Source organism: Tauraco erythrolophus, chromosome 4 (assembly GCF_009769465.1).
Source record: "Tauraco erythrolophus isolate bTauEry1 chromosome 4, bTauEry1.pri, whole genome shotgun sequence".
NCBI classification, from domain to species: Eukaryota; Metazoa; Chordata; class Aves; order Musophagiformes; family Musophagidae; genus Tauraco; species Tauraco erythrolophus.
The window spans coordinates 14,868,402-14,890,762 of NC_141468.1; the positions used below are offsets into that span (position 1 = coordinate 14,868,402).

A 22,361-nucleotide genomic window follows, 5' to 3' on the forward strand; every position below is an offset into this window, starting at 1 on the left:
AAGGACAGCCTTGGCTGCAGTGACCACGACACGGTGGAGTTCAAGATCCATGGGGCAGCAAGGAAACCATTCAGCAAACTCTGTACCCTAGACTTTAAGAAGGCGGACTTCGGCCTCTTCAAGGACTTGATGGGCAAAGTGCCGTGGGAGGTGGCCCTGGAGGGACGAGGGGCCCAGGAAAGTTGGTCCACATTCAAGGAGCACCTCCTCCAAGCTCAGCAGAGGTGCATCCCGATGAAGAACAAGTCGGGCAAAAAGACCAGGAGGCCTGCGTGGATGAGCAAGGAGCTCCTGGACCAACTGAAAATGAAGAGGTTAGCCTACAGAGGGTGGAAGCGGAGACAGATAGCCTGGGAGGAATACAGAGAAGCTGTACGAGTGACCAGGGATCAGGTGAGGAAGGCTAAAGCCCTGAAGGAATTGAATTTGGCAAGGGATATAAAAAGTAATAAGAAATGCTTCTATAGGTATGTAGGGGACAAAAGGAAGTCCAAGGAGAATGTAGGCCCCCTCCGGAAGGATACTGGTGCTCTGGTCACCCGCGACATAGAGAAGGCTGAGGTACTCAATGAATTTTTTGCCTCAGTCTACACTGATAAAGCCTCTTGTCTTACCACCCAAGCTGTGGAAAGAACTAGCAGGGACTGTGAGGATGAACCACCGCCCACTGTACTTGAAGAGCAGGTTCGGGAACATCTGAGGAACTTGAAGGTGCACAAGTCCATGGGACCTGATGAGATCCATCCGCGGGTCCTGAAGGAACTGGCGGATGAAGTTGCCAAGCCACTGGCCATTGTATTTGAGAAGTCGTGGCGGTCTGGCGAGGTCCCCGATGACTGGAAGAGAGGGAACATAACCCCCATTTTTAAAAAGGGGAACAAGGAGGACCCGGGCAACTACAGGCTGGTCAGCCTCACCTCTGTGCCTGGCAAGATCATGGAGCAGATTCTCCTGGGAACCATGCTAAGGCACATGGAGAGCAAGGAGATGGTGGGTGACAGCCAACATGGCTTCACCAAAGGCAGATCGTGCCTGACCAACTTGGTGGCCTTTTACGATGGGGTGACAACATCGGTGGACAAGGGTCGACCAACGGATGTCATCTACCTGGACTTGTGCAAAGCTTTTGACACTGTCCCGCACGACATTCTTCTCTCTAAACTAGAGAGGCATGGGTTTGATGGATGGACCACTCGGTGGATAAGGAATTGGCTCAATGGCCGTACTCAGAGAGTAGTGGTCAACGGCTCGATGTCCGTGTGGAGACCGGTCACGAGTGGCGTCCCTCAGGGGTCCGTGTTGGGCCCGGCCCTCTTCAACATCTTTGTCGGTGACGTGGACAGTGGCATGGAGTGCACCCTCAGCAAGTTCGCCGACGACACCAAGCTGTGTGGTGCCGTCGACATGCTGGAAGGGAGGGATGCCATCCAGAGGGACCTCGACAGGCTGGAGAGGTGGGCCCGTACCAACCTCATGAAGTTTAACCAGGCCAAGTGCAAGGTCCTACATCTGGGTCATGGCAATCCCAGGCACAAATACAGACTGGGCGGAGAATGGATCGTGAGCAGCCCTGAGGAGAAGGACTTGGGAGTACTGGTGGACGAGAAGCTCAATATGAGCCGGCAATGTGCTCTTGCGGCCCAGAGGGCCAACCGCATCCTGGGCTGCATCGGGAGGAGCGTGGCCAGCAGGTCGAGGGAGGTGATTCTCCCCCTCTACTCTGCCCTCGTGAGACCTCACTTGGAGTATTGCGTCCAGTTCTAGAGTCCCCAACATAAGAAGGACATGGACCAGTTGGAGAGGGTACAGAGGAGGGCCACGAAGATGATGAGAGGGCTGGAGCACCTTTCCTATGAGGATAGGCTGAAGGAGTTGGGGCTGTTCAGCCTGGAGAAGAGGAGGCTCCGGGGTGACCTTATAGCGGTCTTCCAGTACCTCAAGGGGGCCTACAGGAAAGATGGGGAGAGGCTGTTCAGGAGGGCCAGTTGTGATAGGACAAGGGGTAATGGTTTTAAAATAGAGGGAGGTAGATTCAGGTTGGATATTAGGAAAAAATTTTTTACCATGAGAGTTGTAGAACACTGGAACAGGTTGCCCAGAGAGGTGGTGGATGCTCCATCCCTGGAGACGTTCAAGGCCCGGTTGGATGAGGCCCTGAGCAACCTGATCTAGTTGGAGATATCCCTGTTCCTTGCAGGGGGGTTGGACTAGATGACCTTTGAAGGTCCCTTCCAGCCCTAACGATTCTATGATTCTATGATTCTATGACACATTTCTTTTGCCACTCAAATAAACATGCTTGAACAACTTCACATCCTTCTAAGAGAAAGACCAAGCCCCGTTACTCACTGGCACATGAATAAACTATAAGGACATTCTTTCTACCAAGGGTTCCCTGATAAGCAGCGACTTTACAACTTTTCAGGTCAATTTTTAAAGGCGCAAATGGCATTAAATCACTGCTGATGCTAAAAGGCATTGATGGCTTTGTCTTCCATGGTTCAGTAGGGTGAACCTGAGGAAAGCCGGTACCCTGGTGAGGAGGAACACTGCATCCAGTGTACGCCATGAAGCGCTTGGCACTTGTGTGAGCTAATGTTCTGTCATAATCCTGGGCATATTTCTCTGCTGGTGGCTGTCCCTGATGCCTGTGTCTTCCCTTTACTCTTAACTCATAAGCTCGCCCACGTGGACACTAATTCTCACTGACAGTAATTTACAGAATGTCCTAAATCGTGACATACACCACTGATACACCGATCGGATGTTAAAATATTTAACGCATGTTAAAATAAATTTATCATCCCAGGGGATTAAGCAAACACAATTTAAAAACCTTGGCGTAAACCACTGTATGTGGCACATACGTTAGTATGCAGAACCTGACTACATCTCCAGTTATAACAGCTTCTCCTGTCTGGCTTTGATTTGCTGGAGATAGATGGAGAGGGAGGTGGATTCCTGCTAATGACTTTTCTGCTGCAGAGAAGAAAAGTGTTCCTACTAACATTACCAGCTACCATTAGATTTCTTAAAAACCAGCTGGGAGACCTTTGCTCTGATCTCATTCTTTCAAGCTGTGCGCATACCTAATATTGAAAAGCCACCACTGTTCTGCTCAGAAGAAAAATGCAGCTGTCAAATGTTAGCAGATTAAATGCACCTTTTCAGCAGAACACTAAATGTGTAATTATTTTTTGTATGACTGAAGATTAATTAAATTTCTGGATACAGATTGATTGCCAAACTTTGCAGCAGTCCATCTATGTTACCAAAAATGCTGATATTTTCAGACAACATAATATGAAAAGGTGAAGCTTTCTTCTTGTTCTTCATCACAATTATTGCCAGCATTATCTTCAGGTTTGTATGTCTATCATTTTTCTATCTACCCAGAGTGGAGTATACACATCCCATGGCAAAACCTTTCCAACCTGCATAGCGTATGTTGTGCTTAGCTCTTTGACTATCAGAACAACAGAAATGAAGTGTTTCATACTTAATCTCTAAAAGCAAAAAAAGACTCCAGCATCAATATAATTTACTACATTTATATCTTAAAATTCATTAAAATCAGTCACCAGAATGTGTATTTTCTTTTTCATTATAAAACTTTCATAGTGCCATATATTAAAAACCTTTAGGGAAATATAATTTCTACAGCTGTAATCTTGAATCTAAGAATTAGAAACAGGGTTATATAAAATATATATGTGACTATAATAAAGAATAGGAAAGGAAATTTTGAAGAAGGCTTATGAGTGTTCCAGTTCATAGGATCTTTCCTTTGGAAACGTCTAAAACTTCAGAAATTAAAGTCCACATGCAGTATACTTCTACCAAACGCAGTCACTCCTCTCAGATTTTTGAGAATTTCTCATAGCCCTCAGGAAATTTATTTAACATTACAAGATTTTTTTCTGTCAGAATATTCTTAATCATTTGTATTTTGTAATTTTGTACTGCGTTATTAACAAGATTAAATATTTTTTTTTCAAACCAGCTGATCTGAGCTCAATAGATATAAATAATGAAAGTTCTATGTAGCTGAAGTGACTTGCAGACATATCTACAGTCTCACCCCCAGGGTTGACACATCTTATCCTGCAACTGGGTGGAGAGGTGGAGAGGAGAACGCAGGGCAATACCCAGAGCAAAGCCACCCTCAGGCAGGAATGGACCAGCTGGAATGGGACCTGCAATGCCACTGCTGGCTCTGCCTCTTGTCCAACGCCTTGCAGAGCGTCTCCTTTTATTGAGATTTATTGGCTCTGCTGCAGCACCCTGTGCAGGTGGATGCTTCCAGGTTTGAGAGGGTTTGCACAGAGCCAGCTCAGATCACTCTAGGTTTGCGGTACAGGTGTGCTGATGGAGACTCTTGATTTTGCAAGTGCTTTATTAAAATTGGTGGAGGGTCTCGCAAATGTAACAGTAAAGCATATCTCCTTCTCTAAATACATCAGATACGTTCCTCTCTGATGTGACACCAAACATAGGTGCTGCTAGACAAGATGAACTCTTTGTTCAGCTTCTTCATGATTTGCACAATTCCCAGGCACAGTCACAAGCAGGTCCTCCCAGAGTATAGGCGCAGAGTCATGTAATCCCCTTCATAACAGGAGCAGGTGCAATTTCCCTGCTGCCCTGGAGAGACCCTCACGGTTGGATTTCATCTCAGCTGTCCTCTGCTGCCACCAAACTCCTTATCTCAGAGGACTGTGTAGTGAAGGTATCTATGGCTTCAAAGCTACAAATAATTTATGTTAATTTTTCTTTACAAGTGGACACTTCTATGGGAAGAGACATGCCCCTATATCCCATGAGTACACTTCTACTCCTCATCCTGCACTGGCTTGGCTTATTCTGTCACAGCACCTGAGACTTGGATGCTGTTAAATCTATGCATTCATTTTCACAGAAGCAGGTAAAAACGGGAAGTGCCCAGAACAGCTGCAAAACTTTAAGGAAAAATGGTAACTTTCAGTGTGTGGTAGAAGATTTTCCCTCACTCCTGTACCATGTGGGCAGATGTACTTACTGTCAGCCTTGCGGTGACTACCACTACCAGTGTTAACTGCAAGTAGGTAACACTCTTCCTAATATTTATGCATATACCTTGGCTCATGGTAGTTGAGATAAGAATAATGTTCCAGTAGTTTCCAGGTAATCCCATTGTCATAGGAGTAGTGCAGCAGCACTCCTTCCCCAGGCTGGTCGGGTGCTTTGCAGGTACTCAGCACTGATTTGCTGCCCAGGCGTAGCGTGAACTGCAGGAACCTGGATCAGAATTACACAAATATTTACAGGGTACCATTTGCATAGTGTTTTTGGTTGTTTTTTATTGTTTTTTTTTTACTAACCAGGTTGTTTTCAGATCTCCTCAATCTAGACAAATTTTGATAAATATCAGTTATGGGGTTTTGTACTTGCAATTTGTTTTTACTGTCAAATAATGCAATGTGACACATATAGTTAAAAAATGCCAATCATTGAAGCATTTAATTATTTATTAGGCACTGAAGGGGAGGGAGAGATGGTGAATGGATCTAATCAGCTGCCACAAGCTGTCAAATAAACACAATCTTATAAATAATGAATTAGCACTTGGCTTTGACACTCAGGTTTGATATTAACATTTCATATTTTCCATCTGAGCAGTACAATAACTTCCCTCCAGTCTGTTTTGGGCTCTGTTGTTTACAAAGCAGAAGGAAAAAAGGTAAGACTACGAAATCTCCATTAAGATATGGAACTAGGAGTTTTTAAAAAACTTTTTTCTGCTAAAACAATCAGCTTAGTAATACACAAGGTTGTAGCTAGAAGGGAAGGGGTTCCCCAATTTCTTTGCCTCACATTTCTGCTCTTTCCCTCTCACCTGGACTGGGAGCTGTCAAGGAAGGAAGTGATAAGCTGGCGCCTCCCATCCTTGTTGAAGACCAGGGCCTTGCCGCTGGCCAGGACTCCGCAGCCGAAGCTGACTTCGGCCCCTCGGATGGAGTAAAAATTGTGGTAGGAGGAGAGGCGGGAGCTGGCAAAGCTCTCCGAGATGAACATAGGGAAGGTCTGCGATGCCATCTCACACGCTGGCCCTGAAAAGCCGGGGTCGCACCTGCAGGCGAGGGAGATCAAACAGTGTAATTAATGACCCATCTTCTCCTGGGGCTGGTTAGCAAGCCAACACAGTGGCTGCGGTCGTTCATGAACTGAAAATACTTACAAAATCCCTCTCAAATTTAAGGACCGAGAACCTCTTTAAACTTTATTTAGGTACTGCATAGCCAATGCCTTTCTTTTAGCTAGGACTTTCTTTTCCAGTTAAAAACCATCACAGTTATGAACAATCTACCAATCTATATATAATGCACAATACAGAAATATTACTCTTAATTTTTTGAGCAAAAATACTGCTGATATAATTTGTTGTTGTTCACATGTAAAACTATTAATTTGCTTTTTTTCTGTAGCTTGGCAGATGTGATTACAAGAAATTGGGTAACAGAACAGAACATCCCATGGATCACACTTTTGTTAACACTTCAAAACAGTTACACCAGTATTTTGAATGTGCTTATTGACTTTGAGTAAACTGGAACAGTTTTAACAAGCTAGATTCAGAAAAAAAGTGCAGTGCTGACCTTCTGTCCTTGAGGTTTGTTAGGCTATGGGATGTTAGAACTATGAAAACTGTGATTCTTTCCCAAAATGTAATATTAAAGTGATACAGTCCCAAATCACCTCTAAAACTGATATAAAGCATGCATCACTGACATGTCAGTGTGCTCTGTAGCACACTTTAAGGTGAACTGGAAGTTAGACTCTGTCCCTAAAGAAAATTGTTTTAAAAAAAATCAAATGGGCTGCTGTTTAGAAAGATTGATCTTTAGCTCTCCAGTGAGCTTTATGCATTCTGGGGGCTATGCTGGTTTTATATTTAGTCATTTCAAAAAGCAAGTGCTGAAATTAAAATCACTTCAACTTTCAGATCATCAAGTGAACTATGTGACAGAAATTGAATATAAATACTGAAATATAACTCTTACTTGCAGCCATTTCTAGTGCACTGTCCTCGCCCTGAGCAGAATTTGAGACAAGATGGACCAATATAAACTGCAGAGAAAAGAAATCAGTTAAATGAAAGGTTATGTTATGTGATAAACAGAACATAAAGAAGACAAGAATGAATACAGACCTGATCATACAGTTATTGTATTTGTCTTAACCCCACTAGTTGGAAGAGGTCTACAAAAGGATATAATTCATTTGCTTGCATCCTTCTGTAGAACTGAGTAATGGAATTTTGCTCTGTGTTAAGGATAGCCAGGGATAATTTATTGTTTAATGGGTAATGTCTATCTGTGGCTTGAGGCATTTGTGATGTTTTAATTAGTGCACCTGCTTTTTCTAAGATTGTGAATGAGATCAAATGAGTTGTTATGTGTTGGCCATTTTCTTGCCTTTCCTTTTCTTCATCTTATTTCTGCAATATAATCCAATATATATATTAGCAAATTCCAATAGTACTCTTGTAGATTTCTAAAATGTGCCACTGCTTCTTTCACTGAAACCTATGTACTTCACTAGATCTACTGGAATTAGAACTTGCCCTGATATGTTTAAGTAACTATTAACTACCATATACTTTCACTGATTCTTTCAAATAGAATAAAACTCCAAATCATATGCACTCAAAAATACTCCAGATTTGTTTTACTCTTTTATTTCTTCTTCCTCCATTGACTCCTAATCAACAGTGTTGATATTTTGTGAAAAAGACGAAGAAGGGAAAGATGAGCAAATGTCAGTATAATCTGCATCTCATTGCACTGTTAAAGAGAAAAACATTAATCTGCATATAGCCCAGAGCATTAACTTGTGGGCAATGGTCTTTCAATACAATACGATAAACAAGCCTTAACCACGAATAGTGTCATCTTTTTGTAGAAGAATGCCTATTGCTTGGAGTTATCCACTTGCACTGTGACTTTTGGAATGACATCCAAATAGCCATCAGTTTGGAATCATCTATTACAACCAGTACTTACTTCCTCCCTTAGTTTTGTGATGCTGCCCATCATAGCCATGTGTCAGTACTCCCTGGCAGCCACACTCTAAATCCCTGTTAGCTACTCGCTGTAATTAACTTCCCATCAGACTTCATGTGATTTCTAGACTTTCTCACTTTTCAGGGTGCAAAAATTCTCTTCTGTTTGATTTATTTGTCTCTTCTGAGGTCTTTTTGAGGGGGCGGTAAAAGTAGAAGGGTTAAAGATGTAATGATGTCATTCAAAATGAAAAATGCTTTATGAAAATTGGCCATTTTCCAGCATTTCTAAAAGATGGCCAGCTTCCAGATTTCATTTAAAACTTAATTCACATAAGAAACAGTTGTGAAGCTAAAAGTCAGAGTGCCGAATCCTTGAAAATCTTCCTCCCTTCAAGAATTTGAGTGGCTTGTCAATATTTAAGTCTTTCTCTGAATACTGAAGTGCAGAGCTTCAATTTCGCTAGTATCTAACAAAGGAGGCATGCACAAACTCAGAAACACGTTCATCTTTAAGACTTGATTCCCGTGTCACGGTTCCACACCTCAAAGAAATTTCAGAGCAGGCATTATTTAGCCAGATGGTTGGTGAAATTGCTTTTGAGATGGTACACACTGGAGCATGCAACATCCTTTGATGGAATTGAATCTAGTTCTACAAGCAAAGATAGTGGAAATATGTGAATTGTCCATTAATTTTCAAAATGTTGTTGGTTTGTTCTCCGGTAAAGAATTTGGATCCCTCAATTAATTTCATCTTGCTCTTGTTTCTGTGAACTTCTGTGAGTGTCTCCAACAGTTACAGGCTGCATCTTTGCAAATGCTCACAGACTTCTTATGTATGTATACCTAAATTTTCTCTTCATCTTACTTTCTTTTTGATATATATCATTATCTCTAAGGACAAGCAGTAATACTCTCCAGAATGTCAAGGTGTTGCTACTTGCCATTAATGCAGTTAAAACAATCATTTTCATTACTTTTTGTGAAAATATTTCACTTGTGGCTTTACATTATCATGGCAGCTTCAAGGATTTTCTTTTAAAAAATAGGGATTAATTTATTTTAAGAATTTTCCAAGATGTAACTATTTACCATTCCTAGGTTCCATATCAAACCTTACTAGGAATCACTACAAAATTGCACAGGTTATTGTACGTCACTGTGAATCTTTAAATTACATACTTCACACACCTAGCAAAACAAATTCTGGATGTAGTTTACTTAGTCCCAAATCATTTAAGGCTAATAAGCAAGCTCTAGTTAGCCCTTTCAATCATTACTTGTTTCTGCATTTCATACAATGTATCTTTTTTATCCTGTGTTCCTAAGTATTTTTTCTGTGCTTTAAGTATTTCCTTTCCAGACTGGCCCTGGTTATCCTCTGCACTAAGTTTTATAATTATATAAGTCAATATAAGCTCCTCCCAGTTCTCTACATCCATTTAAAGGACAGGTAAGTGAAAAATAATTTCCTAAAAGAAGAATAGCTCCCTGAAACAGACAGTACTTTCTCCCTCAAGATATTGGAAACAATGTTAAATTTTTGTCAGTGTTTTGGTAGCAGCATTGCTTTATGAAGGTCTTCCATGTCCTGAAGGAAAAATACGTCCCAGCTGCTGCAACTGTTGCTTAGGCTGGCACAGTACATGTCCTTAATAGCGCAGTGTAGTACCTATTTATGTAATTAGGACTAAGCAATCAGAGGAAATGTTATATTAAGCCCTTGCCACCAATATATTTTCCTGGAAAGCATTCAATTAAAAAAAAAAAAAAAATACAGGGTAATTTACTAAGCTATTGTGTTTTCAAATGACAGAATTCCCCTCTAGCTTCAAAATGTGCCTGTAACCAAGTACAGATAAGAAGAAATGGAATTTAACAAGCTGAAAATCCTTCGACCTGTGATTCTGGAAAATACGTTTACTTGAAGCAGCACATAAAAATTTACTCTTCTGATGTATCAGGATCATGGATAAGAATACTAACTATTATCGATTGCCCACATATTTCCAAGGATTGGTCCTGTTTGTCTCCATCGAATCCTGGTGTCACTTGTTAACGCAGCATTGGGAAGGGGGATAGTTATTCGGTTCCACCTGAAATACATGTAACACAAATGCTAACGTTTTACACTGATGAGAGATAATGCCCATAATATTTTCATACAATATATGAAAGCTAATTATTCCATTACAAAACCCAGCCATTTTTTTCCCTATATGAGAGCCTGAAGTCATCAAAGATCTTAACTTGCTTCACTGTAGCAACTTTTCCACCAGAATGAACATGTCCTGAATTGCACACTGCATTAAACCTTCCAGTACGACTGAACTCTGTTTGGTGGAAACCCATGTGGGAGAGGAACACAGAGAGTTTGGTATGTTGTGGTCTGGGCCATCCTTCCCATATCATACACAGGGCTTACACCTGCTGCACACACCAGGAGTAATAGTTCCTGTGAAAATGGCACAGAAACGAGGATCACTAGATCATAGCAGTGCTTCAGCTACACTCTCACGGTCATACTTGCAGCTCTGAATTTGGGATACAGAGGGATACAGAGTCATGGGATATGCACTATGTAACAAGATGTCACAGTTCATTTTATGGTCAGAATGGTACCAAAGAGACTCAATAAAGAGAAAGGCTGATATAAGGAAGTGACACTAACAACCATCTCCATCTGCAGAAGTATGGAGGATGTGCTTCATTGTAACCCAATATTGGGATTCCAAGTGAGTAAAGGTGTCTGAAGATGTAAATATGGCTTTGAATGATGGTTCCCCTGACTAACAAGAAAACTGTTGTGGCTTTGACATGGTATAACTTTTCTTTTAATTACCAGCATGCTGTCTACAGGTTTTTTTTTCGTAATTTATCTTTAGCATCAGAAAAATAATATTATACCACAGAAGCAGCCTCATATATTTCAAATTCCATTACTGGGCAGCCAGGGAGACCAGAACACTCCTGCCTTGCTGTCCTCAGCTAGTAAAAAATGAAAGATGACACAGGTTTTTGTGCTTTGCTGCTTTCTTCTGTCACCTATAATTCACCTCTCTAATCTTGCATCTCAGTTAGCTTTGCAGAGAACACTCTCACCCGCTGTAATTTTCAGAGGCGTAGACGGTGCTGTGGGGCAGGTGAGGCCCAGTACATATCTCAGGCAAGCACTCGGTGTGGAGCAGGGACCAAGAGCGACCATGGTTGGTTGAAAACTCCAAGCTGACACTGATAACACAGTGAAGGAAAGAAAGGAGAAAGACACTGTGAGGCTACCTGGCATAGATATGAATGTAGACGTATCAACACTGAGAAACCACTAAATCTGCTATTCATAATAGCTGATGCTGAAACATGAAACAATTTTAAGCAGACCTTGAATACAAATAAATCCTGAAAATACAAACATGAAACAAATTGAGTGTTTAAAAACCAAAAGGGTAGCCTATAGACTGAGGATTGTCTAAGCACCTAGTCCTTGTTTGGCCAACATCTAGCCAGTGTTTTTATGCTGCTGCTGCTAAATGAGCTGATGTTACTTTTGGTTTCAGCTTGAAACGGTTTCAAAAATAATGAAGAGAAAACTTGGATCAATCAGAGCTAGACAGCATCATGCGAGCACAGGACACTTAGAACTGCCAGCTGCTAACCATTATGTCTTCAGAAGCTGGTAAAAGACCACTAGTTATTCACGCACTGGCTGGCTCTTCCGTTCTCAACAAATATTAACTTTGTTGGCCTCCTCAGTCATCTGCCTTCTCCACCCATTGTGCCTGAATGGAGATCCCAAAAGCAATATGGAATGGTGAAAAGAGCCAGCCTTCACCGAGAACTGTGCAGGGTGGAGGGAACCTTGGGCAGGGCATCCTTCAGAGAGCCCCCATAGCAGGCAGAGGCTCAGGGAGCCACGGGAGCCCCTGCACTGCCCAGCCATTGTGGTCTTCGGAGGCTTCCTCCTACCTTACAGAGCCTGGAGCTCTCAATGGTGAATTTTTATGAATTTTATGGCGTAACTGTATGCGAAAACTCCATATTTGCTTGAAAAAAGGCTGCTGTTCTCTGGTTTCATAGACTGGTAGTAAACCAAACCATCCATGTGCAGGTAGTGACATTAGAGAACTGGAAACTCTGAGTCTATGACATATATCCACTGAGTCTATGACAACGAGTTATTAAACCCATTCTCCCAGCATTTCATTGACAAGTTCAACTTTCAAACATGAACTTTTTCCTTCTCTGTTTCTCTGTATATTTTAAAAAAGACATTGTTTATAGTCTAGGAGCGTAAAGAAAGCCTTAGTTCTTTCACATTCTGAAGACCTTAAAAAAGTAATATAAAAAGTGCTTGATTTATTAAGGATTTAGTATTTTACTGAAATACTCTTGTAATTTCCTCCATATAATTAGCTTGTAATATTCTGTTTTATTTTAAGTAATGTCAGTGGAACATTATAAAAGTTATAATTCATCACCTCAATGCTAAATTATTGGATTATAACTTTTCCTTTTCATTATAATTTGCTGACAATATTACTTTATTTAAATGTACCATCACTGTGATATTGTAAGTGTGTATTAAAATGGTTTATGGAGGTTTTGACTAATTTATTTCAGATTTAACTGTACTAATACCTTGGAGGGTCATATTTACTGCATATACTCAGTGCGAGTCTCTCACATTTGCAGTAATGAAAGCATTATGAATAATGCTGTAGACCAGGAGATGGGAAATGTTGCTGCATTTGGGAAATACCAATAGGAATAATGGGGACCTAGTGCTTGTTTGGTTATGAAGAAGCTCACTTCTGCTTCAGAAATAGTTTACACGAAGGAAGAATATTAATCTTTCAAAATATTTACTAATCCCCATCAGGTAACAGACTGAGACAGAAACTTTATGTAACACACATTTACAGGCCAGGAGTGTTTACAGGCAAAGTTTTCACTTTCCATGTTGAAAAACGTTGCTGCCTTCTCTTCCTATCAAATATAAGTGCAATGCCTTGATTTTTGCTGTCCCTTGAATTCTGCTACCTTGAATGGCTTTTAGGACTGTCAGTGCTAATGCAGCTCTTTACGGTTGGAAGCAGATGCCATGGGACATGGATGTGAAAGCATTTACAGTCTCCTAGTTTAAACTCTTGCCTCTGGAAAATATAAAGGAAGTTAATCCTCATAGAATATCTGGATAAACAGTTTCACGTGTACATAAGAAAAAAAGCACAGTAGACAGTTTGGGTTTGGGTCCGCTGTTTGAAGAAGGATGTTAAGAAACTGGAGAGGTGACCAAGATGCCCATGGCCTTGAGCATCGAGCTTGCTTGGCTTGGTGAGGAGGGGTAAGCTACGGAAGCCTGTGACGGTGCAGAGGGCATTCACAAGGGAGGCAGAGCCAAACTCTCCTCAGTACTGGCAGGCACAGTAGAAAGGGCAATGGCCGTAAAGACATGGCTTCAGAGTTTTGGACTGAGCATTAGGAAACCCTTTTTCACTTGAGTCGGTCACCCAGACAGGTAACACAATGTCCATCCATGGAGATTTTCAAGTCATGAATAGGCAAAGCCATGGCTGACCTGACCTATGCTGCTAACAATCCCAACTGCAGCAGCAGGTTTAACTAGATGGCCTGTGAAGGTCCCTTCCAACCAACGTTTCTAATATTCTACAAAATATGGAGCAGTAAATGACTCCCTTCTTTCCCTTTCTCTCCCATTAACTCCATGGAAAAAATAATGTTGAATGTCCCAATGAAGTGAAGCCAGCAAAAGAGTTCAGTGGTCAATGTACAGGCAGTGAGGTCCTCACACTGACGATCGTCAAGACAAGAGTCGTTTATTACCAGTCTTACAAGAATTAGATCTGCTAATGGATATGAGGTAAATCTCATATCCATTAGAAACTGGACCAAGTGTCACTCTGAAATCCTGAGTGTATTTCAGAATAATAGATTAAGAAAAGCAAGTTTTGACCTGGAAAGCTGTTTAATAGACTCCTTATTGCACATAGAGGGCCTGTGGAGATCAGGAGAAACATTAGCCTTTGAGCAGCTTATATCTGTCATTATTAATTGGCTTCATTCTTTCTGAGAAAAAAAAATTCAAACACTCATACAGATACTATAAACCAAGATGTGCTGGAAAGCTGCTCATCAAAAGGAAATCTCGCCTGTTGTACCTGTTACCAGGTTGATAAGTTCCACAACCCAAATTGATGGAAAACTGGATCATGTGAGTCACTGTTGAAGGCAGCACTGGAAGGACATGGAAGTAATCCACAGCCCAGACATTCCTGTTGTGGCCTTGGTGACTCTTTTGCTTCAGGCAGAACTTGGTTGCTGGAGTCTGCAGGTCCGGACTAATGACAACAGAAACCAAAGATGGAACCTTTAAAAGAAATTAAATCGGGTTTAAATAAAACAAATAATATTAAAAAAGGTCACAAGGTACTATTTGAAATAGAAAAGCAACTTCAAATGTGCTGAACCAAACGTGCTTTTCTCTCACCTTGCTTCACTTCTGTTAACTTTTTTTAGCCGCCTTTTTCCACAGAAGATCCCAAATAAAAACATTTTATACTATAAGCATGGCTATTAACACTCTGGATACCTGCTCTGATTATCACCTTAGTGGGATCAGTTTGTTTGGTGGTAAAGACACCATAGAGAAGACATTACCTTCTATGTTCTGAAAAATACCAGTTTATTTTGTCAGTGTGCAGTTGGTAATGGAATATTACATTTGTCCTGCAGCCTTTCAGCTGACAGAAGCAAAGGCAGGAGCATGGCATGCCTAGTCTGAATACGTGAGAATGGAGTAACAGCATGAGTTCACAGGCGTACGTAGGGAGGATGTTATGTTGTGGAAATAAATGAAAGCATTGCTTTACGAAGCTCAGCCTTTGTCCTAAAGCAACGTAATTAGACTTTTATTATGTCAAAAGAGGATGTCGGCTTTAAAACTACTTGCTTTAAAAAAAACTCCACAATGAGTTCAGTGTAATTTCAGATCCTATCTCTCCTGGAGTTCCCTGATTAATTTTTTATTATTTTACAATTACAGTTTCCTTAGTTTTTAAACAGTTCTACCCTGTCTTTCACACACAAGCAGGCAAGGAGGGAAGCCACGCACAATGAAACAATGCAAGTGACTCAACCAAACTCGGGCCAAACCCTACTGTAAACATGGGCTGTCTCAACACTAGAGTTCCAGTGAAAATGCACAGACCTGTGCTTGAAATCAGCTGCACCTTCACCACCAAACTCTCTACACACCATATAAGCACACCGCATTTCAATCTCCAGTGCATCCACGTGCATATGTGTTATATACCAGTTTTTGCTGTCTTTTTTACAGCAGCAGAGAAAGGACACCTCAGGGCTGGGCTGCTCAGAGCAGTCTAAGTGTTTCCTGGCCCTAGACAGGAAGGATCCTGACAGCAAGCTTGAGGTCCTTATTGTTCTGCCTGGGTGGTGGAGGTGGTTGGAAGGAGGCTGCGCTATTGGCAGAGGAGAAGCTGCCCGTGCACGCTGCCAGCGACTGCATCCTGCAGCTGAGTTCAGGTCTGTATCACTGTAGATCCTCTAAGAGGGTGTGTAACTCTTTAAAATTGAAATAAGAAGTGTAAAATGTGAAATTTCCTGCTCCAGGCATGAGAAAGACATCCAGGCATTTCCGAGTGACTCTCCCCCAGCCACTGAGCTCATCATGACTGACCCTCTCAGGATGTAGTTTCTGAGTATCAGGCCGTGGCTAGCAGGAGCTAGAGGAGACAGGAGTAATTATTTGTGAGGAGATGTTATCACCAAAGTTTTCAGCTGATGGCTGAAATTTTTTGCCTGTTGTGCCCGTTATCCTAGCACTAGCCACTGCTACAAGGTGGAGTAACCAGCAATAACTGCAGAGCCGTCGCAAAGGCACCCCTTCGCTGCGAGACCTGCGCATGATTCACGTGCGTGGGAAGGTCATGTGTGACCGCTCCTGTGGAACGTGACATACAACTTTGTTGTGATGGATTAAAAATAGACTGATCTATCCATCTCATCCGCCTATTTTGCTTAAGACGATTTACCTTGTAAGCAGAATAGGTCAGGGTATCAAGAGGTATGTGTTCCCTCCTGCCTTCAATCTTGGCATAAAGTATGACGTCATTCTCATGGGATTCTCCAGAATCACAGGTTCCCCCTGTACAACACACATTTGAGGGAGGAAAAAAAATAAATGAAGTCTTTATTACTGGAAAGTGGAATCATATTAGCAGCCATGATTATGACAATAATTACAAGCAGATGCTATTTAACCCAGGGTATGAAACAAAAGAACACCAGCCCTAAGGACAGTGTATAAGAACTATTTGATCAGATACACCATGCCAGAGATCAAGTGGGTTGACAATTATGGAAACCTCAAGTGCCTCTCTTAATCAACTTATCGAAACAATTTTAACAGAAAATGCTGTGCCCAAAGCAATACTTCTTTAAATGCTTTAAATCCTATTTACATAGAAATGCTCTGCTTTTTGAGTTTTTGTTAGTAAACTGTTATTTAGTACACACACTCTGTGCAGTCACACACATTGTATGTGAGGACCTCTTAGATGCTTCTCAACTGGTAGTTTGGCAGCTGAGAATTTGCTGTTAATAGGAAACAAGGAAGACTGCTGTGTACCTTATTTGTTGTGCTGCTGCTTCTACTGTCTACACCATATCCTAACAGGGATGGATGGAATCTATTGTATCACTCAATACATGTGTGACATGGTTGTCTCACTGGAATGGGGCAGCATTTGAAATATCTTCATATCAATAGAACTCAAAACACTTATTAACCTTCTCTGAAAGAGCAGATGTATTGGCAAATATGAGCATTAAGCTCTGTGTTACAGTTACGAGATGGACATCATCAGACTAGTTTGGTGTTCTTGGAAAAAGGTTTTTAAAGCAAAGTATCTGTAACTGAAACAGGAAACGTCATTTCCCTGTACACTATGGGTACTGCAAGTATTTCAAATTAATAAAATAAAACAAATAAAAAAAAAACATAAAGAAACAGGATGAGGAAGCTTCTTTGAACAGTCTGTAAAGCAGAAAGTTTGCATATATGAAACACTTTCTCTACAGGTGGCCAGTTCTTGGAATGGACTAGGCAAAGCCATCCAGAGAACTAGACAAGAAGTGCATCTTTGATGTGTATTATATTGCAGTAAGGAACATCCATGTGTCCTTTCAGAGCCTGAATGTTTAAATTATTATTTATTTAAATTGCAAGTATGTACAGAATACATTTTTCAAGCAATATCCCACTATCCTCCGTGCCTGCATGTGCTGACAACTTCTCTCCTAAGTTCAGAAGGTTGAGCAAATTTCTTTCCTGTTTCTCTTGCAGGTGTTGTAATGCTTGGAAGAACTGGGAAAAAGCATCCCCTTTTTCCTGTGCTTTATTAGTAATTCATGTAACACAGAGGAGATGTGCGACAATTTAGGACAACAACATGAGGTCTTCCACTCATTAAATAGAGGGTGTTTTTTCTTGTTGATTCAGAATGTTGCTTGTGGAGGTCATTAGTTTAGTCTCTGCTTCCTCCTTTATTATTTTATTTTTCTCTGCTTTTAGGCAAAAATCCTCACCTCCTCTAACCATGGTGTTGAAAGAATAACCTCATGTAATTTCCTTTATGTGCAAAACAAAAGTTCTGGAAAAACACTGAGAGGTACTGAACGATAACCACCATGTTCATAGGAATTTTGGTCTGTTGCAACACCAAACTAATGCAGTTGTACAGACAACAGTGGGAAGGGGAAGTGGCAGGACAGGTTTGTTCATTGCTGCTTTCTTAGCCTTGGTAAATCACTGAGGTTACACTTTGTCACAGCAAAGGTGCAACCAGGTCCAGGACCAGGAAGGTCCACAGATGATGCTAACACCACATCAGTGCTTTTCACTAGGGATGCCACATGCAGGCCATACTTCCTCCAAGACCATAGCACACTATAGCACACTCTGTGTAAATCTCACCCTTGGCCAATTCATTAGCAGAGGAAAATGTTTATGAATATAGTAAGAGTTTTTGAGCAGAAACTATTCTGTGGGCTCAGCCAGGTAGGGTCCCACCTCTGTGCTACCTGTATTTCATCCTTGGGTGCAACTCTGTTCACTCTAATAAATTAACACCAGAGTTCACAGAGATATGACTGTAGGACGATATGACAGGTATCTGTAAAATCCTCTATGGTGTGGTGAGGATAACAAAGAGATGACCATCTCTTTTAACATAAGAAGTAAGGGGCGTTGAATGAAATTAGGTACTTCCTCACATGAAGAATCGTTTAACCATGGAGTGGCTACAGGCAAAACAGGCAGGTTCAATTGATAAAAACTAGTACCAAGGATAATTTTAGACACTGTAGAGGGAACTGCCTGACCTACCTGCTACTCCAGCTGGCTGTACCTCATGCTGGGTTACATCTGATAGTCTTGCGCTAGTATCTCAGATATGCTTGGACTTCTTATGTGGCAACAACAACCTGTGCTTGTGAAACGAATCTTGCCTGAGGACTGAATGAGAGTGAACCCCCACCTATGTGTGCATCAGGTGCTTAAGCTTCCTTTATATCAAGGGAGATCCAAACCATGCAGTCAGTGCAGTTGAGGGAGCTGCTCAGCTGGTCTAGCACAGATATCTCATGGTGAGCTGAACGAGTTTTTCCAGCAACAGTACTGACCACATGTCCTCTAACTATAAAGGAAGTTTAGACTCTGACTTTACATGGACACACCTTCATGTAACTTCTATATTAAACTGCATTAACCTGCAGGTAATTCTTTTTATCAGGCAAAAAATAATGTCTGGATAAATCCATGAAAGAACGCCCACCAAGGGCTACTAAATCCAGAATGCCCTGTCTAGTTCAGAAAGATTTTCATCTGCAAGTCAGTACCATCTGGGAGAATATTTGATAGTATATAGGAGGCCTATTTATGTGCCTACCATGTTTGTACACCTGTGTGAGCATCCAGAAGAATGGATTCTTGGTCTGACCATGAGTAGTCAGTCTTACATTCTCATGAGCATCACAGTCACAAATCAGAGCTATCCTCTTCTGAGGAATATTTAAAATTGTTCTTATGCACACAGGGCAATTTAAATCTCACATGCTCCGCATGTTGTACAACATTAGGAATATATACTCACCCATACTGAAAAAAAATCTTAAGTTCCCATAACCCGTAGCGTCCATGTACGGAGTGCACATTTTTCTTTCTCCATCTCTGAGAAACACCACAGCTGAGCCAGATTCCAATGTCCCACATTCGGTACCAATGACGGCTCCAAATATGTCCCACCTGGAGAGGTCAATAGTGGACAGAGAACGTGCAGAGGCACATTACCAACAAACTCATATAAAACATGTTCTAGGAGTTCATTTGTACATACAAAAGTAGCTGCTGCTACTTAAAGAGGACAACAAAATGCAGTTTTTCAGATATGATTCCTATGACATTACTTAGATATTTAATACTAGTTTTTAAACTCAGTTAACTAAAATAAAGTAAATGTAAATGTCTTAAAGAAATTGGCAGAAAAGAATGAATTACTAAAAAATGAGGCTTTTAATAACTGCTATTACCAAATATTTAGTGTTGTATTGTTCTATCATCTTCATTATTTTTCTTACACAAAAATGTTTAAAATACAATTGCATTCTCTTTCATTTCGTATAATCTAAGGTTTATAGATCAATGAAACCCGAAAAGGCACATGTCCACCATATCTGCTATATGCTCATTAAATATGTAGATAATAGCTGAAAGTGCTCCCTTTTCATCTTTTTGAGCATTTAGGGTAACGGTTTTTAACTAACACATGAACAGAGTATGAAAAAAGACTGCTGTGTTTCTAATATGTGATGATACAATCTTTCTCAGTTTTTCTGTACATCATTTTCTCTTATTTTTATTCAGTGATAATTAAAAGAGCTGTTGCAGAATTTTTCAATTAAATATTTTTTATTGAAAATATGTTTTCATTATGAAAGCGTTGGTTTCTTCAAAACTCAATTAAAATATTTTGAAAGATTAGAAACTGTTGAAAACTTGTACATTATTTTGGTCTGATACGGTATTGTTCATTTTGAAGTCTTAATCAATTAATAATAAAGTATTTTAAAATTATAAAGCTGATAAAGCAATGAAATGATTTAGAATCACTAAATCCTGATAATCCAATCATATAACTAGCCAGTGTGATTCAGGATGAATGAGAAAACATTGAATTTTGGAAACCTTTGTGGGAAGGTAGAGCCTTTTCCTGTCCACTTCCAGCAGAAACAACCTCTAGCAGTGATGTGCCATATGACAATTTCAAAAACTGTCATTTCAACTTAACAGTCTATTTCTTGGTTTAACCATTCCAATTATTCCAAAAAGTATTTCTAGGTTCTTCTTAAAAGCTGCCAGTTTCCCTATTGACCTAAGCTGCAACAGACCAGCAACGTGCCTGTTTGGAAATCCTGTTTTAAAACTATCAGTCGTTTACACAGAATTAGCGAGCTTAGCATCACTGAAAAGCTTTTTTATACAAATATAAATATGTTAATGAAAGCACAGTTTAACCTAATCCTAATTCTGAGGGAAATATTTTAGTCATGCAGACTTTTTTAAAGGTAATGTGCAATGTAATCAAAACACAATTTTGAAAATGGGTCTCTTGGGCTGAAGGCAAGCACAGAATTAAACAGTTGTGCCTACTTTAACTTACATGACAAAATCTCACAATGCTCCATTGATCTTTTGTATGCTCTATTTAGCTCAATTAAAACACTCTCTGTAGTGACCCACAAAACAACTCAGGGTCATGAATGATGCAGATCATGGATGTTTCCAGGGATCTTCTCCTTTCAGGCAGGATTAGAAATGAAAACCAGAAATTTCTACAATGTTAAAACACTAGCACTTCAATAAAAATACATCAAAACACTGCCTATAAGTATAAATGGAGAAGGAACTTGGGTGGTGGCATGACAGAGATGTAGGCATTCCTGATTAAACATTACATTTGGATTCATTTATCCCTCATATGGCTCTTGAAATTCTTCTTTACAAAACAGATGATAGAATGACATATCAATCTAAATGAGATATACTGCATGTAGAAGTCCAAAGCTGCAACATCTGCACTACAGGGGCCAGAGGCAGCCTGACTTGAGGATCTGTCCACTTTCAGGATCAGGCTCTAATTTATGCAATTAAAGAGAAACAGAATGACGGTGAGAAGACGCGTGGTACTGACAACTGCAACCTCTATCCATGTAGCCTACTGCTTTAGGTGGGATGTGAAAAATACTAATCAACTGCTTATTAAAAACAGTGATAAGCTCCTCTGCCCTCACAGTTGAGCTCTTTTGAATGTCTCATCTCCAAGTGCGTTTAGAGCAGGGGAAGGTGGTGGTGATCCCTACACGTGAGCTTCCTTTTGCTCTCCCTCATCAGGGATGCTTTTGCCCTTCCTTTGAGCACTGACATGCTCCAGCTGATGTTACAAAGTGGAATCTGAGAACTTCCTGCGAGCTCTGTCTCAGGTATAAAGTGTTTCTGTGACTATCTGAATACAGTAAAACAAGATTTCAAATGTAGTTCATATAACATTCAAAAATATTTCTCTAAGAAGGAATTAAGGGAGCTCATCTATTTGCAGTTGTGTACAATTCCCAAAGAAAAGCCCTACAGAAATGCTGCAAAGACAGTAGTGGCGACAATTTTATATGATGGAGATGTATCCCATAACTGAGTTCAGTGTGTACTTGTGACTACGTGCACTGTAAACCTCCATTCTTATAGCAACAATTGAAAGAAGGAAATTTCTAATATAGAATAAAATTTGAAAAGCAAAAAAAATAAAAAAGGAAAAGGTTGTGGGGCCTTGGGCTGGCTGCTTAGCGCCTTGGAAAACAAAGTTACCCCCTGCTAAGGCAGGCTGCCCCACCGCCAAGATTTCACATGCAAGTGCCCAGACGCGAACCTGGTTCCTGGGAGTCACGCAGGATGAGGGGACAAAATGCATCTGCTGCTGCACCCTGTCTTGCTGCTCACTGGGAGCGCTGGCACCTGCAGGTTGGAGCTGGGCACTGCCTGACAGTGAAAACGTAATGTTCCTAATTTGGAAGAAATCGCGTATTTGCTAACCAGGGTATGGTATTTCCATAATTCTATTCACTGCAGCGTTTACTACTGAAATTAATTTTTATAAGTTTACTCATTATCTAAGAAGGAGGTATTCTCATTAGAACAGCGGACCATGAGGGGTCTGGCCTAACTTAGCTC

The 22,361-nt window shown here is 40.7% G+C and overlaps 1 protein-coding gene across 2 annotated transcripts in view; it reads right to left on the reverse strand.

Annotated features, from left to right (window-relative positions):
- The window catches only part of RELN (reelin), a 308,977-nt gene that overhangs the window by 93,658 nt on the left and 192,958 nt on the right, over positions 1–22,361 (reverse strand). For both annotated transcript variants that reach the window (XM_086611234.1, XM_086611233.1), the window contains exons 12-19: positions 19,234–19,385; positions 16,114–16,226; positions 14,221–14,429; positions 11,147–11,275; positions 10,031–10,140; positions 7,041–7,107; positions 5,876–6,109; positions 5,116–5,277 (exon numbers count right to left, since the gene is read on the reverse strand). In XM_086611234.1, coding sequence (XP_086467360.1) covers positions 5,116–5,277; positions 5,876–6,109; positions 7,041–7,107; positions 10,031–10,140; positions 11,147–11,275; positions 14,221–14,429; positions 16,114–16,226; positions 19,234–19,385 — 1,176 coding nt within the window. The remainder of the gene's footprint in view (positions 1–5,115; positions 5,278–5,875; positions 6,110–7,040; positions 7,108–10,030; positions 10,141–11,146; positions 11,276–14,220; positions 14,430–16,113; positions 16,227–19,233; positions 19,386–22,361) is intronic.